The sequence below is a fragment of the Urocampus carinirostris genome, chromosome 2, assembly GCF_059441175.1.
Source record: "Urocampus carinirostris isolate Australia breed hairy pipefish chromosome 2, RoL_Ucar_1.0, whole genome shotgun sequence".
Lineage (NCBI taxonomy): Eukaryota > Metazoa > Chordata > Actinopteri > Syngnathiformes > Syngnathidae > Urocampus > Urocampus carinirostris.
This window is the reverse complement of record NC_142350.1, coordinates 62750780-62766463: the sequence shown is the minus strand read 5'-3', so window position 1 is coordinate 62766463 and position 15684 is coordinate 62750780. Positions and strand designations below refer to the sequence as shown.

Here is a 15684-nt window from a genome sequence, read left to right as displayed (position 1 = left end):
GTCACTGGTAGCAGATGACAACGTCATCGTCGGTAGCTAAAATTGCCGCAGTACACTAGCAAATGTTAACCTCGACTAAGCATTAATTCGGTAAATAAAATAAACAGAGATTAGCCTTGTTTTTGATTCTACACAGTCAGTCTCGCTGTGAGTAAATAGGTGCTGCATTGTGTTTGTAAGGTTTATTATCGCCTGATAAGTGGAATTGCAATCATTAATAAAGGGAGTAATTGGATGAGGTTGACATGTTAGTGATTACAAAAATGCTACGATTAACATTAGCCACTTAATGCTTACACATAGCATTGACCCATCTTCAATTTATCAAGCTCTGTTAACGCTAGCAACAAAACATTTCTGCACTATCCTGAACTTTAACTCACAGGCAAATACAACAAACCACTCAGGTTTTAGTGTAAGTCACTATATTTTATGTATTAATTTAGAAAAACAACTTTTTGGGGAGCAAACAAAAGCCTTTTTCACTCGTTTAAGCTTATCAATGTGTTTACCTACCAAACAATCGGTCCCAGATGATCAGAATTCCTCCATAGTTCTTGTCAATGCAGTACAAGTTTCTTCCTGTTGGAGTGGTTAACAATATAATCACATTTTGGCTACTACTTAAAATATTTACATACAGAGTTGCCAAATATTGAAAATTGTACTTCAAAATAAAGAAAACTTTAAGATTTGTTATTTTTTCTTAGTAGCATTTAAGATTTTTTTTCTTGATATTCATAGTTCTCTGAGAAAATTCTTATGTATTTAGTAATTTGCTATAAGCTATGGAAGATTCTTAGTGTTTGAAATCTCTTTATATGTAAAAATTCACATGACCAATAAAAAGATCTTCACCATGGTGAACTCTGTGATGTTTGGGTGTGTTGAAGATCCACTCCAGCGGTCCCATGTCTCGGATCACCTGAACGGAAAGTATAGTATGTTTCCGTTTTCCATCGGTTCTATGCTGTGCTTCACCCGTGGGAAAGATTAACACGAAATGTATGATACATCATTGAAAACAGTTTGAAATACCCATGCCGCAAATGGAAAAACAAGTTAGCCCTTTTGGAACTCAAGGATTGTGAAACTGGAGCTGCAGATTTAAAGTTTTCCTTAAGATTATAGGATGCATCAAAAAGACTCAAAGATCCATGACTTGCATCACACTACTTTTGAAATAGTTAATGTAGGTGAGAGCCAGTCTTGACTTTATTGCCCTCAACATGTGCTCCAGAATTGCTTGGCTGGAAACATTTCCTGATCCTTCTGTAATCTTTCATTTATTTCGATGAAATAACATTTCTGGCTTCTTTAGACTGAATGAAAAAAAAAACTGTCCTATGTTACTTTACATTGGCTGCACCACAACATTCATTCAGCAATGGCATAAAAAACGGGGACTGAATTACATGCCTTGAGAAAAAGCATCTGTTACGAGCACTTTGGCAAATAGCTCACTTAAAGAATGGGAATGGGGTTGCTATAAATATACTCAATTTTAGGTAGTTTCAAAAAATAGTAGATATATAAACCCTCATTCGATTTATATTGAACAGTCCAGAAAAGAGCACACAGGGACGCACAGATAAAATAAGATTTTGTCCTTTTTGAAATGTCGTCCTGATACACTGACCTCTGTGTGCAGCCAGAACTGGAAGAGAAGATTGAGTTGGAGGTGGACAGCGAAGGCAGACGGGGGCACGGCAAAAGCCATGGGCAGGTAGAAAATCTGAACGCAACGTCAATTATGAATTTATAACAATATTTCACGTTTGTAGAATGTATGTTTTAATAGAAATGCACCCATGACGTAAGCTGTTGGGTCAGTGGCTGCCGCAGGGCCGTGGTGAAGTTGTAGTACTCGGAACTGTGGTGGACCTGGTGAGCAGCCCATAGAATGGCAACCTCTAAAAACACATGACAAACACAAACGACATTTCAAAGGAAATACATATAAATTTGAGAACAAATATTTTTTTCATGATCGTTTTAATTCAAAGGAGCTGTACGCAATTTGGAACCTTGTTACTCTCTGCTGTCATCCCCTGCATAACTCATTAAATGCCAGATATTTCTGTTAAATGGGAAATGTGAATGACAGCCCATTTTTGAAGGCCAACAGAAAATGTTGTCGTTCAGTTGAAAATACTCATTTCCAAGAAAACTTATCAAAATAACTGCATTTTGTCACACAATGCATTTCAAGCAGGTGCTTTTATTTATTTATTTATTGCATTTGTGATACCTCCAACATCTAAACAACAATTTCCATTAACACAAGGGCACTTTGCCTATACACATCCTTTTTTTAAAAAAAAACATTTTGGCACTCAGGAACAATGCTTATGAAAACGTATTTAAACTTTAAAAGTTAAAGCCCTGATCGCAGCCTCAGTGAGCTCATGCATGATGAGTGTGCGAATATTTGCATTTAATTGATGTGCTCGAATAAATTCTTCTTTTTCCATCTTTTTGAGGGTTGGTTTGGTGTCTGGACTCTACTAGAAGCAGGCCTTTTCTTACTTTCTCCATTTTCATTCTCTACAGACAAAAAACAATAAATAACGGCGGGGACAAGCATGACTCCCTCCAGCAACCGTTTCTCAAAATTAATGTGATTTGCCCCGAACAGCTCTGATAAAAATAGTGTAAAATTAGATAAGGGCAGAGGAAAATACGATAAACCCCACCTTTAAAATAATGAAAATGTTTAAGGGTTACCGGGTAAAATTTTCCAGTCCACTGGTTGGACCCGAAAGCACTTTGGCATTAAAACTCCTTCCAATAACACCATAAAGCAAAATTAAATTGTGTTTTTGCACAGAAGTGATTTCAGTATTAGTTGCGCAACTGAGCCCAATTCTAAAGCATTTTAGTGGGTAGTTATGAGTTCATCCTGGTATTTTACTCAGGTGCAAAAATGTGATTTACAGCTTTTGTGATTTCAAGTGCTCTATCGCATCCGAATCACGCTTGTGAACTGTATCGAGGCCAACAGTCATATAGGCTGTGGGCCAGGGGTCCCTCGCACCTGAACAAACACGTTGAGAAGTGTGAATATGTTCCAAGGTCCAATCAGAGAAAGTACTTCATATAATAAGGAACGGGAGGGGTCCTTAGGGGGATCCAGATGGATTCCCGAGGAAAAGTCGGATGTTGGAGTTATTGCTGGAACTCGGCAGGTGTGAGAGAATCTGAATCCCGTGGAGTGTTGCGGGGAACGGACACGCTCCAAGTACAAATCACGGCTCGGGATCAGGACCGAACAAGGAGGCGCAGACCTGTGATGTGAAAAGATTTGAAGGATTCCTTTCCATCGAATGACTAAAAGTGTTTCTTCCTGGAATAGACAGCTGTGTACAAGGTGTAAGTAGGCACTGGATGACTAAACCAAGCTTTTTTTCACTCTTTATATTATACCTGTGTGCATTGCACTGTTATCAGCGGCATAATAAAGATTTACGATGAAAATAAAATTCAACTTGTGGTTCTAGAAAATCAACATTCAAGAGCTAATCGATAATCATCTAATTCTGGAAATATATTTTACAAGCGATTTATAATTGATTAAGTGCCCCACTAGTATTCAATTGATAAGAGAATCATCCATCCATTATCTGCACCGCTTATCCTCAGTATGGTCCCGGTGGTACTGGAGCCCATCTCAGCTATCCTCGGGCAGTGGGCCAGCCAGTCGCAGGGCACACAGAGACAGACAACTTACTCCCTCATTCAAACCTAGGGACAATTTGGACCGACCAATTAACCTGGCATGCATGTTTTTGAACGTGTGAGGAAACCGGAGTGCCCGCAGGAAACCCACGCAAGCACGGAGAGAACATGCAAACTCTGCACAGGAGGTTCAATCTCATGACCCCAGAACTGTGCCGCACACACGCAAACCACTGCTCCACCGTGCTGCCCATAGGAGAATCATTTGATGATTATTAGGACATTTGTCTTTATTCTGCTTGCTTACAATGAAGAATGTTCTATTTTGACTATTGAACATGTGCAAAGAAGATTGCCTAAAATGCAAGGGGTGTGTTTTTTTCACTATTATTGCACAATGTTTTTCATTATTTTGACTATTATTGGGAGCTTGTGTACTGTTACATCGTTGTCACCATTTGCCAATCATATTGCGGTTCTTGCATTTACATACCCTTTAGGGTTTGTCTGCTTTTTGTCACCTAGGAGATTTTAATAAAACGGAAGGGCCTGGGGTAGGACCTTTAGAACAGGTTGGATTTTTATATCCTCAGGATATTTGCACTTTCTTCTTTAGTTCTCCTTGCAAACTCGAAATGTCATTGAAGTTTTCTCTTTGGATTTGTGTTAATTATCACTAAGATACAGTCAATACGTTTTATTTAATTGTGATTTTAAATAATGTTGTTTCAAATACATTTTTCTAAAATGGTCATGGATTTTCCATACAACTAATCCATGGAATAATCAAATAATTAAAGAATCACTTGTTGCAGTCCAACACTATTATGCAAACCGCTTTGTTTTGATTATCAAGAGTAACGATTTACAATCTATTTGGTCTGAATGGAATATCTGCATGCTAGTCAAAATGTAATATAGCCTATGTATCTCTTTTTTTAAAGGAGTTTTTTTTCTCCAGGAATTTGAACAACCAACATACTGCAAGCCAATAAGTTTGACGGTTTCTGAACTGATGTCTACAGAACAGACACAGCCAAAAACAAACATGCTGAGTGCCAATTTGAACAAGCCCTGTGTGCGTGTGAGTGTGGTGATAATCAATCTAAAGTACCGTAACATTCGGACAATAAGCCGCAAGTTTTTCCAAGCTTTCAACGCTGTGGCTAATTTATGCATTTTTTTCTAACGGTCGTGAGCAGTAAAGGTTGCGGCTAATCTATGCATTTTTTCCTAACGGTCGCTGAGCAGTAAAGGTAAGAATGAAACACGTGAAATAGATGTGTCTAGGAAGACGCAAGATTAATGTAACTTTGCGCCTTGTGCATGAATAAAACTAGCATGAACAGATCCTCATCATGGAAAAAATTGCCAACCAAAAGGGGAGCGCTGATTCCCATATTGGGAATAATTAAATGAGTCGGTTTCTTAGTAAACGGAAATACTGTGGCGAAAGGAAGGGATTACAAGAAGCAACGTCCAATGAAGCAGAAATGTTTTAGGCGGATTTCTCTTTATCTGTTGACATTATCGTGTTTTTTTGAATGAATACTTTACACGGTTGGTTTCTATAGATTGTCCTTGATTTTTGCGGGCATTCAAAAAAGTTGAAGACGGCCAGAGGATGCAATGGTGAGTTACGCCGGCTTTTTAGTTTTCGGATATCTGGTTTCAGACTGTTTTTGATGTTTATAAGTATATTGAAATCCCTTATATTGTAAATATTCTTATATTGAATCCCAAGAGTTTAAGCTTTCCAATGATGTGTGGCATGACGTATTTAGGAGACGGGTGGCATCATACAGACACGTATTTGTTTAGCAAAAATCCGGCAGCCCACCAGCAGGCTGTCGGAACGTTAAGGGGTTAATGTACGTTATTATAACTCTATCCATCTACCGTCTTCTTTTGTAAATACATCATGTTGTGGGCACATGTGGCTTATAGTCAGGTGCGGCTTATGCAAGTACAAAATGTTTTTACTTTAAAAATGAAATGGGTGCGACCTATTATCAGGTGTGCTTAATAGTGCGAATTTAACGATACTTGTTGCTGAGTAAAAGTACAAAGAGTTTATGTTCATGCTTTGTTACAGTACCGCTGTGCTTCCCCCCCGTTTCCGTTTCACGCAACAGTAATGTAGCTTGGCATGGTCCAGCAGCGCGGCCCCCTTAAGATTGATGCTGCTTGTCACCGCTAGGAAGTGGGAAGCGCTAGGCTTCGCTGAAAAAGCCCATGTCCTCATCTCTGAACTCAATGGGACGCCACATAGTTTGGCAGATGCCGTTCTGGAGGAAAGAAATCTAAAGCGGTGAGATGCAAAAAAACAGCGGACCCACCTCAGGCTCGACCAACCGCCTCCAGAAACATCCTCAGAACATTTGTTATGTTTTACAAGGAAGACATTAACTGTCTGCCGCCTGTTGTTTGGAAGCTGGACTCGCCCTCTAAAACTATCCTAACGCGGCTGAATCAAAACAGAATTAAAACAATGTGAAAAGTTAAAAATACTAAAAGGTTAGCAGAAATACAGAAGATTCCTTGAATGCAGATAATCTGAAGATCGCTAACAATCTCCACTGCGATAAACCTCTGATTCCTCAACGATCAAGTCAAGTCAGGTTTATTTGTATAGCCCTTAATCAGAACAAGTTTTAAAGGACTGCAGAGACCACCATTACAACATCCCCTGATCTGAAACCTACATGAGGGCAAGGAAAAACTCAAAACCTCAGCATGAGGAAAATTAAGAAACCTTGAAAAGGGGCTGCATGTGAGGTAATCGCCCTTCTAGGATGACCAGGATACAATCACTGTTGCAAGGGCATCAACAGCGATCAGTTCACAGTTCATGGGGCACCACTGAGGACACAACTCTGGACAGCTTTCTCCACTGCTGACGGACCCCTGGCCTAAGTTTGGTTCATAGCAAAACTGACACCAGTCCATAAAGTGACAAAGTTTACTAATTAGATAACAGCTATGATATCTATGGATTCCATTATGATTACAGATGATAGTCTAATGTTTGGAAAAAAATATTCTGAAACAAATATTACAAAGTTATAACTGATCATAAGTTACTAGCATTTTATACATCAGCAGATGATCCGTCCCCAAAGTGAATTACATTCGATCGATAATTGGTCAAAACCTAACCTTCCTAATGTTCATTTTTTGAAAAATTGAGCTATCGTCCAAAAAAGCTAGGGAAATTCCAGTAGCATGACATCAGATGAAGGCCTTCCTGGCACTAATAGCAGGGGGTGCTTGATTTAAAGTCCTGCGAATGGAAGTTTGTCCTGTCAATCATGGCGCTAATGGGCTGTGAAGTAGATGGCCATGTTTAGATTGGACGCCTCTAGGCTGGCGAGCCAACCCAAACACGGAGAGTCTACCAGAGAGGACTGGACCGCTACACCACTGTTCGGCTCAGTCACGCACACCAATGCAAATACACTCTTCCTGGTCAAGCCCACTTTGGCCTACTCCAAACAACGATTCTCTCATACACAATTATGAAGTGTACAGTACAATTCAGGTTTCGAAACAATGGCAAGAGTTAGCTAACTTGCACATTTGGATCAGTTCATTTGTAATTCTTTAATCCATTAAAAAATGCACTCAGCATTAGCTATTGTGAGTTAAGCCTATGTAGCTAGACGAATAGCATCTAACAACTTAACAGGGGCACCAACAGCCTTGAAGGGTGACATGACTTACCTAAAAACAATTCCCAAAACGACTCACTTGTGCTTTTCAAATAATAATGTAAAAGCAAACACTTTAACTACAAAGACCATAACGTGGATACCCAGACTATGGAATAAATGATGCAACAGCTTTCCATACTGTAAGCTTATTCAGTCAACTACCAGTGCCATGGAGCGACTGCAGATCTCTAAAGGCTGAAATTATCTTGGTGACATTTTGCGACTAAAAGTAGATTCATAGAACGGCTATAGCGGTACAGACGCGGCCAGCGTCGCTAAACTGGTAGTCGTCTGTACATTTTCCTCAATTAGCAACGAGGGCCCCAAAGAAAATATTCCCATCATCATTATGACACCAGTGGCAATGAATGTAGACACTGTGCTTGATGGTAGTCAGCTCACATGGTCTTACTGACATCGGAAAAGATTATCCGCGGTTAACTGCTATATCGCAGAGTTGAAAGCTTTTTTTTTTAACCCTGCTTTTATAGTATGGAGGTTGCAGGTCTTAATTTAGGAAGGAGTGTAGACTGCAAAAATAAATTCCGACCCCAATGGTAGAGTTTATTTTAAGTGTTTTTTCCTATTTTTTTCCAAGCAAAATTGATCTAGCTCATTTTATATAGTTTTGCTCATTTTAGGACTTGTGTCTAATTGTGCTAGAAAATATTTCCTAAAATGAGCAAAATAATCTACCGTCATTTTTTTTCTTCCCTTTTTGATTTAAGGATGTTATTTTCCTTCTTATATTCAAGAAACTGAAGAGAAAAAACTCTAATGCTAACTACAATTAATGCCAAAGGGTGATTCTCATAAAAAATCACACTCAAAACAGCCTAATGAGGTATTTTGGGGTTTTCGGTTTTTACGTTTTTTTTTTTTTTTACTTTATTGAAAAATCTTTGATGATATGAAAATGTTTGAAAGAGCTTGCGAATGTTTTGTTGTATGCAATTTGAATTGGATGTTGTGCACAATGCTATCTTATATAATCCGTAAAACAAGTGATACTATTCCTTTTATTGGAAATACCATGTAGGCTACAATGAAGAAATATTGAACAGATGATTGATTACAAACTTTTCGATCATTCCTAGCCATTATTTTAAATTTTTATTGTGCACATTTGATCTTTTGAATCTCTGAACAATTTTGAATGAGGGTGTTGGAGGCCTTTTATTAAAATGTCAACAATTTCTGGTAATCCTTGTTGCGATTATTCAATAATAGAATGTGTATTTATTAAACAATTGATTATGGGCCAGATCCAGCTCCTGAACCTAGAGTCCGTTATCTGTACCAGAGACCGGTTTAATCCCTGACAAAAATCTCAGCCCGGCTGACGAATAATATTAGTTATGATACCAACAACAATAATACTAATGAGAAGAAGAAGAAGAAGACGCGTAAATCCACTGTGTTAGTAGTAGACCACTAGGGATCTGAATGACACAAGAAAAGACACTATTTTTATTCAAGGTATCACGTTGTCTCGCCCTTTATCTTGAAGGCACACATGATTTTTCGATCACAGTAATGGAGCGTTATGGGAATAGGTTCAGTAAAAAAAAATTTTTAACAACAATGATCAATCCCGTGTGCCTTCAAGATAAAAAAAAAAGGCAATATAACGTTGTACAATGAGAAAAAGATTGTGTGATGTTGACATAAAATCGAATGCCTTTTCTTATGTCATTAATGCCAAACTCACTGCTGTAATCTGGGTTCTTTACCCATTGCATCCAATTTTGAGCAATAGTGTTTGGCATTATTTGTCGACTGATCAATACATGCTCAAATACGCTAACCATCGAAAAACCTCACAAACTATTAGGTTAAAAGCTAAAAGCAAAAGGCAACTTTTGCCTCTTTTTGTGCGGCCCGGTAACAAAAGACCCCCGGCGCTGTACGAGTCCACAGCCCGGTGGTTGCCAACCACTGCTCTAAGCGGTTGTAACGGGCTCGTCTCGATTCAAAGCCCCGCTGATGCTGTTGATGTTATCTCTGCCTCCCGTGAGGCCTTTCACTCTCGTTCAGCGGCATCGGTACTCCCACATCCTGGATTGTAAGTCGGGGGGCGGGGGAACAAGGAACTTTGGTCAAACCTGAACTAAGACCAGGAACTGGCCGTCAGCACTGAGATTTATGAAGTGGCCCCCAGGGGGGCCAAGTTGAAGCTTCCCTGGCAGTTCTCTTGAAACAATAACATCCATACGGGAGGAGTGCTGAGCACACGTGCTCGTTGGCTGCTCTCGCGCAGCTGACGGGAAAAGTTCAGACAAATTCAACAAAACGCTCCTGAAAGATGCTGACCTCGCCGACTGGCATAATTGAACCCCCCAGCAAATAATGCAGTAAGAGGCCCTCCATTTAAATGTACATTAGTTTGAAGTGGAGTATGCCTCATTGCAAAGGCATCAAGCATACTGACTGATTTTGTGTTCTTAAAATGATGTTACTTAAAACAGATTTTTACATTGTTTATCAGAATTTACAACTCCTGATAGCATACCGGTCAACTTATACGTTTTCCCTGTATTTGTTACGTTTTTTGATCACTTCAGATTGTGTACGCCGTATAACAATTTTTTTCACGGGAACTTTTGCCCATTTCGGCTCTAATCTGGATCATCTCAGCCACTGGTGGCAAATTACAACATCATCGAAGATTGCTAATGAATGTGAAGTCTGCAAAATCCTGCACTGCAACTATTAATTAGGGGATCACAAAGATTATTAGGTTTATATGTACACAATAGCATATTTTATAATGTAAACATGTTTAAAGCTCGTATAAATACCTGTATTGTTTTCTACTAAAAAAATAGACAAAACATTAAATAATATGCTCTATAATGTTACAAAGCATAGTACTGAAAAACACAGCTACATATTAGGTGTTGACATTTTGTCGTCTGTGAAGCCCTCTGAGACTCCTTGTGATTATGGGCTATAAAAATAAACATGACTTGACAATAAGTTTAAATAAAGTTAAGTTTAACTTACTTTTGGAAGTGGAAGAGAAAAAAGCGATTTTCTCAACAGCATCAAGCTTTCTTATTCCCCTTTCGTTAAAAATGAAACGGCTCACCTTTTTACACTTTTAGACCAACCATATTGAATGGATGCGAGAGGTATTAAACACTAAAAACGTCAAAGTTCTTAGCGAGCTAGAGATAAAGTGCAGAGTGTTTATACACGAACTAGGAAGTACAAGACAGATTTCTTCTTGAGGGTGGATGCTGGGTGACCTCTCACAGCGCCACGCGGCGGAAATAAGTACTAAAGTACTGTCCTCTACTCTGAAAAAGGTGCACACAATACAAAATCCAATTTACAGCAATGTACGGATTTTTTTCGACGTCCCGACGTCTACCGTTTTGCGTAAGTCGAATGGTCGTAAGTGGGGGAGCGTCTGTACTGTATAAACTGTATTTCATTTTTCAATAATTGTTGTATCTTTAAAAAATAATAAGCAGGAAGACTTTTTAGCCAAAGAAAATGCAAAAAATATAACTAAGTAGCGAAAACCATGAAAAGTAATCCACGTTATAGCAAGGGATTATTGTAGTAGCTAGTACAAATTTACAGATAGATACCTGCACCAAAGTCACATTAAAAAAATAAGATACCGATGCACGCCAACATTCTTGTGAGTGGCTACCACGAAAATAAGATATGTTTCCATCATTTTTAGTGGATTGCAATTTCTCCGCTCAGTGGTAGAGTTTCCTAACCCAAATGTTTGGATCGATCCTTGACTATGACACCCATTTCCATGTGTCCTTGAACATAACACTGTACCCTAATTTCCATGTTGTCATCTATTTGCACGTTCCTCCAATTTAGGAAACAAAAATGTCCACAAGAGCTGAAAATCTATACAGCGGTGTCTCCAGTTCGAGACTACAAACCATTAGAGACGCAAACGTGACCGTTTAGCCAGACCGCTCTGCCATTTGGACCGCTAAAAGCAACATGGCCTGGCGAGACGACTCTATTATCTCATGTATAATCAAAGGCGGGACAGTTGAGGGTTTGATTAATGGCCTGTGCTCTGCCGGCAGGGCCGCATTTAGACGCAGAGCTGCCATTAGTGGCGCTGCAGATAGAGGCATAGAGTAAACAGCATCAACGTGCCTGTCAACAACATGGCCGCGTCCGACCCCGGACCGTCTTGCGCGCACCCCAAACCATCTGCTTCCACGCTCCCTTTTACTATTCTCGTGCGCTGCTCAGGTTATTTGATGGATGCGGTCACAGCTTAACTAAAGGTCAGGTTGGACTGTTTGAGGCGGGGAGCTTCCACTGGCTCCTCTGTCAGCTAAATGACAGACAAACACCACAAGAACTAAACTGAAGATTCACAATGCAATGCAAGTTATTCAGTTGGAAAATCTTCCTCAACTCACTTAAACATAGCTTCTTAGCAAACATGCTGTAATATAAATGTTGGTATCAAATTAAAAGCACTACCTTTGGATAGAGGTTCTCAATATCTGCAAAAAATATCTCGGTACCAAGTTTCCTCAATAAAGCATAAAACCATGAATATTATCAAAATCACACTCACTTTTTATAAGACATTTATTTATGAAATAAACTAATGAAACAATCTTATTTGCATTGACAAGTCATTTTAGAATAGAATAGAAGAGATTTATTGTCTTTCATATCAACGTGATGAAATAATGTATGCAACGAGATTACACATGGCACTCCAGGGTAAACATGTACCGTAAAATTCATACAATAAGCCGCAACTTTTCCCCCCAAGCTTTCAACCCTGCGGCTTATGCAATGATACGGCTAATTGTAAGGCTAGAGTGAGACGCGTGAAATATACGAAGACGCAAGTTTAATGTAACCGAGCCCTTTGTGCATGAATAAACTCGCATGAAAAACATACCATATTGGGAATCAATTTTACAAGTCTGTTAATTTGTAAATAAATCTGTTTATTTGTGATGTTTTCTGGTGAGTATAATGTCATATCTTGAATCCCAAGAGTTTGAGCTTTCCAGTGGTAGGTGCCATGACATATTTCAGTGACTGGTGACATCTTACAGACGTATTTGTTAATCAAAAGTCCTGCGGTCCACCCGCGGTCTGTCAAAACATTAAAGGGTTAGGGTACCGTAAATTATTAAAACCTTGTGTACCATCTTTCTTTGTAAATGTGGGCACATGCGGCTTAAGTATGTACAATTTCAATTTTATTCTTAATGTAGTGGGTGCGGCTTATAGATTGCGCTTTAAAGTCTGAATCTTATGTTAATAAAGATTTTAAAGAGGAAAAAAGTAAAGGACTTTCAGAATAAATAGGCAAAATATTTATAAAGTATTGCTTAGAGACTGGCAGAAGTTATAATAATAGTTAAATAAAAGAATAGTACATCCTAACAATTGTCCAATGAAAAGTAGTGCAATAACACGAGCAGCAACAAAAATATATATATATTTTCACAGTTTTGCACGGTTGATTAGGGTGGTGATGGCCCTGAGAAGGACACTGTCTCTGAGCCTGTTAGTCCTTGTTTTAAGGGAACCATAGAACCTACCAGAGGGCAACAGATCAAAGAGAAGAAGGTGGCTGGGGTGAGAAAAGTCTCACAGACAGAAGAGCAGTTTCAGCGACAGACTGCTGTCACTGTCTTGTACTACGGACAGACTGAAGAGATCTTTTCTTCCTCATGCCATGAGGCTCTTTAACTCCACCCGGCAGAGTAAAGGCCCACATTAAACCACACCACCTACATTGGATATTACCGAATCTTACTGCAATATGTATTCTGTGTAGCACTATTTAGTTACTCTATATAACACGCTACAGTGGGCATTTGCACGTCACACTGGATATTTGTATATTGTATTCTTTTGGCTTTATTATTGTACTGTTCTCAGCTCAGGGATGCTGCTGGAAATGTGAATTTCCCTTAGGGGATGAATAAAGTATCTATCTATCTATCTATAATGTTGACGCTCTGCTGCGGTATCGCAAGACGGCAATGTCTTCCAGACTGGGCAGAGAGAAGCCAATGATTTTCCGAGTGTGTTGATTACTCTCTGTATGTTTTTCCTGGCTGCTACCGTGCTCCCAGCATACCGCCTCTCCACAATTTGGTTGTAGTTTTAAGGATCTTTTTTTATAAATCTTACAATACTTTAAGTAAGTCTTTTTTAAATTAATTTACTATATTGTTAAGCCTGTGCCTCGCCATAATTATTTTTAATTTGGATTGCTATTTTTTGTTTTATTGTTTTTTAACCATGGTTTGTTTCTGTGTATTATTTTTTTGGGGTTGTTGGGTAGAAATCAAAGGAGGGGATTTTATTGTCTTAATATACACTGAATGTTTTTACAGCACTACAAAAAACTGATTTGATTTGAAGTAAGAAAAATAAGAAAGGATGTTTCATAATTTTAATTGGTGAAAACAGAAAAAAATATTCCTCAAAATGAAGGTGTGAAATACATAGTAAACTAGAAAAGTGCCTATAATATGGCAGATAATTGTGCTCATTTTAAATGATAGGTCAGATGGTAATTTTTTGCTCATATTATATATCTTATTGAACTATATCTAAAATGTATTAGTCTTAAATTATTCCTGTTTAGATAGATAGATACTTTATTCATCCACGCAAGGAAATTCACATTTCCAGCAGCATCCCTTCGCTGAGAACTATACAATAATAAGGCAAAAGGAATACAATATACAAATACCCAATGTGACGTGCTAATACCCACTGTAGCGTGTTGTATAGAGTATTCAAATAGTGCTACATAAAATACACACTGCAATAAAAGTACGGTAATATGGGGTGTGGTTTAATGTGGGCCTTTACTCCGCCGGGTGGAGTTAAAGAGCCTCATGACATGAGGAAGAAAAGATCTCTTCAGTCTGTCCGTGGTACAAGACAGTGACAGCAGTCTGTCGCTGAAGCTGCTCTTCTGTCTGGATATAATGCCGTGTAGTGGATGTGATGAATTGTCCATGATTGACCGCAATTTTTTCAGTGCCTGTCTCTCAGCTACTGTCGTCAGGCTGTCAAGCTCTGTGCCCACAAGAGAGCTCGCTTTCCTCGCCAGTTTATTACAGTTTAACTAATTAAAAGCAGATTAAAATACTCAAAATATAAAAAATGACCACATCCAACTGATATAAGTGAGAAATTGACAGATACATTATATAAATGAAATACTAGTAAAATATTAATACATTCAAATTTGAATAAAAATCTTATTTACTAAGAATTTACCATTTATTTATAGTTTTGTTTAACTCTCTTGTATTAATATGCTTACATTTCCACTAAAAGTGGCCCAAAAATTATCTCGAATATATTTACTATTTGTTTAAAGAATTATTTTGGGCAAAACTAGAAAAGTAATCATAACATTAGCAAAATTATCAGTCAGCAATCCAAGATTATTTTACTGGTACTTGTGATCAACATAATTAAAAAAAATTCCAACTGAACTTTTTGCATTGTCACCAAAAATAGAGCTTGCGATTGTCACGCCTCATCTCTGTGCCAAGGAGCTGTGATTCAAATTGAACGAAAGTTGTGCTTTGCACACGAATTCACAGATTTCCAGCTCCTTTGAATCAGAGCATTGTAACTCATCTAGCGCACATTTGGATTACCCCCATTGTGATACATAACTTTATTCCCATAAAATGAAACGATCCAAACGGTACGTTTGGTCTGTCAGCGGAAGTGAGAGCGGCGTCACGGAACAGCTCGCCATGGCAAAAAGTCTGGTTTGGGCCGGGGATGTTTTCCATCGAGGCAGAATCCTAAATTTGCACGTGTGGCGAGTCTTAATCCAAGCAGAAACGTCGATTCGGTAATGAAGACATCAGCGTGGACGTCTGACTGCCTCTCCAAAGTGTTTCTACTTAATTATGCCGCGGTCCCACTTTCATGTGGCTATGGCAGAAGGGAACAGGCCGTAAAAGACTCAAAGCTGAAAGTGCTGTTATACATGGAGCTAATGACAGCCTCACGTCCCTGCACACCACGTTAATCTTTTAGCAATTTTCTATTGGATGCTCTCCACGACGTGAAATGCCAAGATTTATGGCCTCCGTCCTTCCACTCAAAAGGAAATTTTGAATATCTACAAGGGACTGTACAAAACTTATTTGGATCAGCACAATTTGGAATATAAGAACATTTTATACACTGCCACTTGGATGTAATTTTGAAAAAAGATGTACAGAATGCATCCTAACAAATGATTCATCAATTAATAATTATTGACCATTATGTCTCATTATACATT

The 15684-nt window shown here is 38.6% G+C and overlaps 1 protein-coding gene across 1 annotated transcript in view; it reads right to left on the bottom strand.

Annotated features, from left to right (window-relative positions):
* The window catches only part of agmo (alkylglycerol monooxygenase), a 70714-nt gene that overhangs the window by 35984 nt on the left and 19046 nt on the right, over positions 1-15684 (bottom strand). The window contains exons 4-7 of the mRNA XM_088327475.1: positions 1810-1913; positions 1640-1735; positions 859-925; positions 517-582 (exon numbers count right to left, since the gene is read on the bottom strand). Of these exons, the coding sequence (XP_088183601.1) occupies positions 517-582; positions 859-925; positions 1640-1735; positions 1810-1913 (333 nt within the window). The remainder of the gene's footprint in view (positions 1-516; positions 583-858; positions 926-1639; positions 1736-1809; positions 1914-15684) is intronic.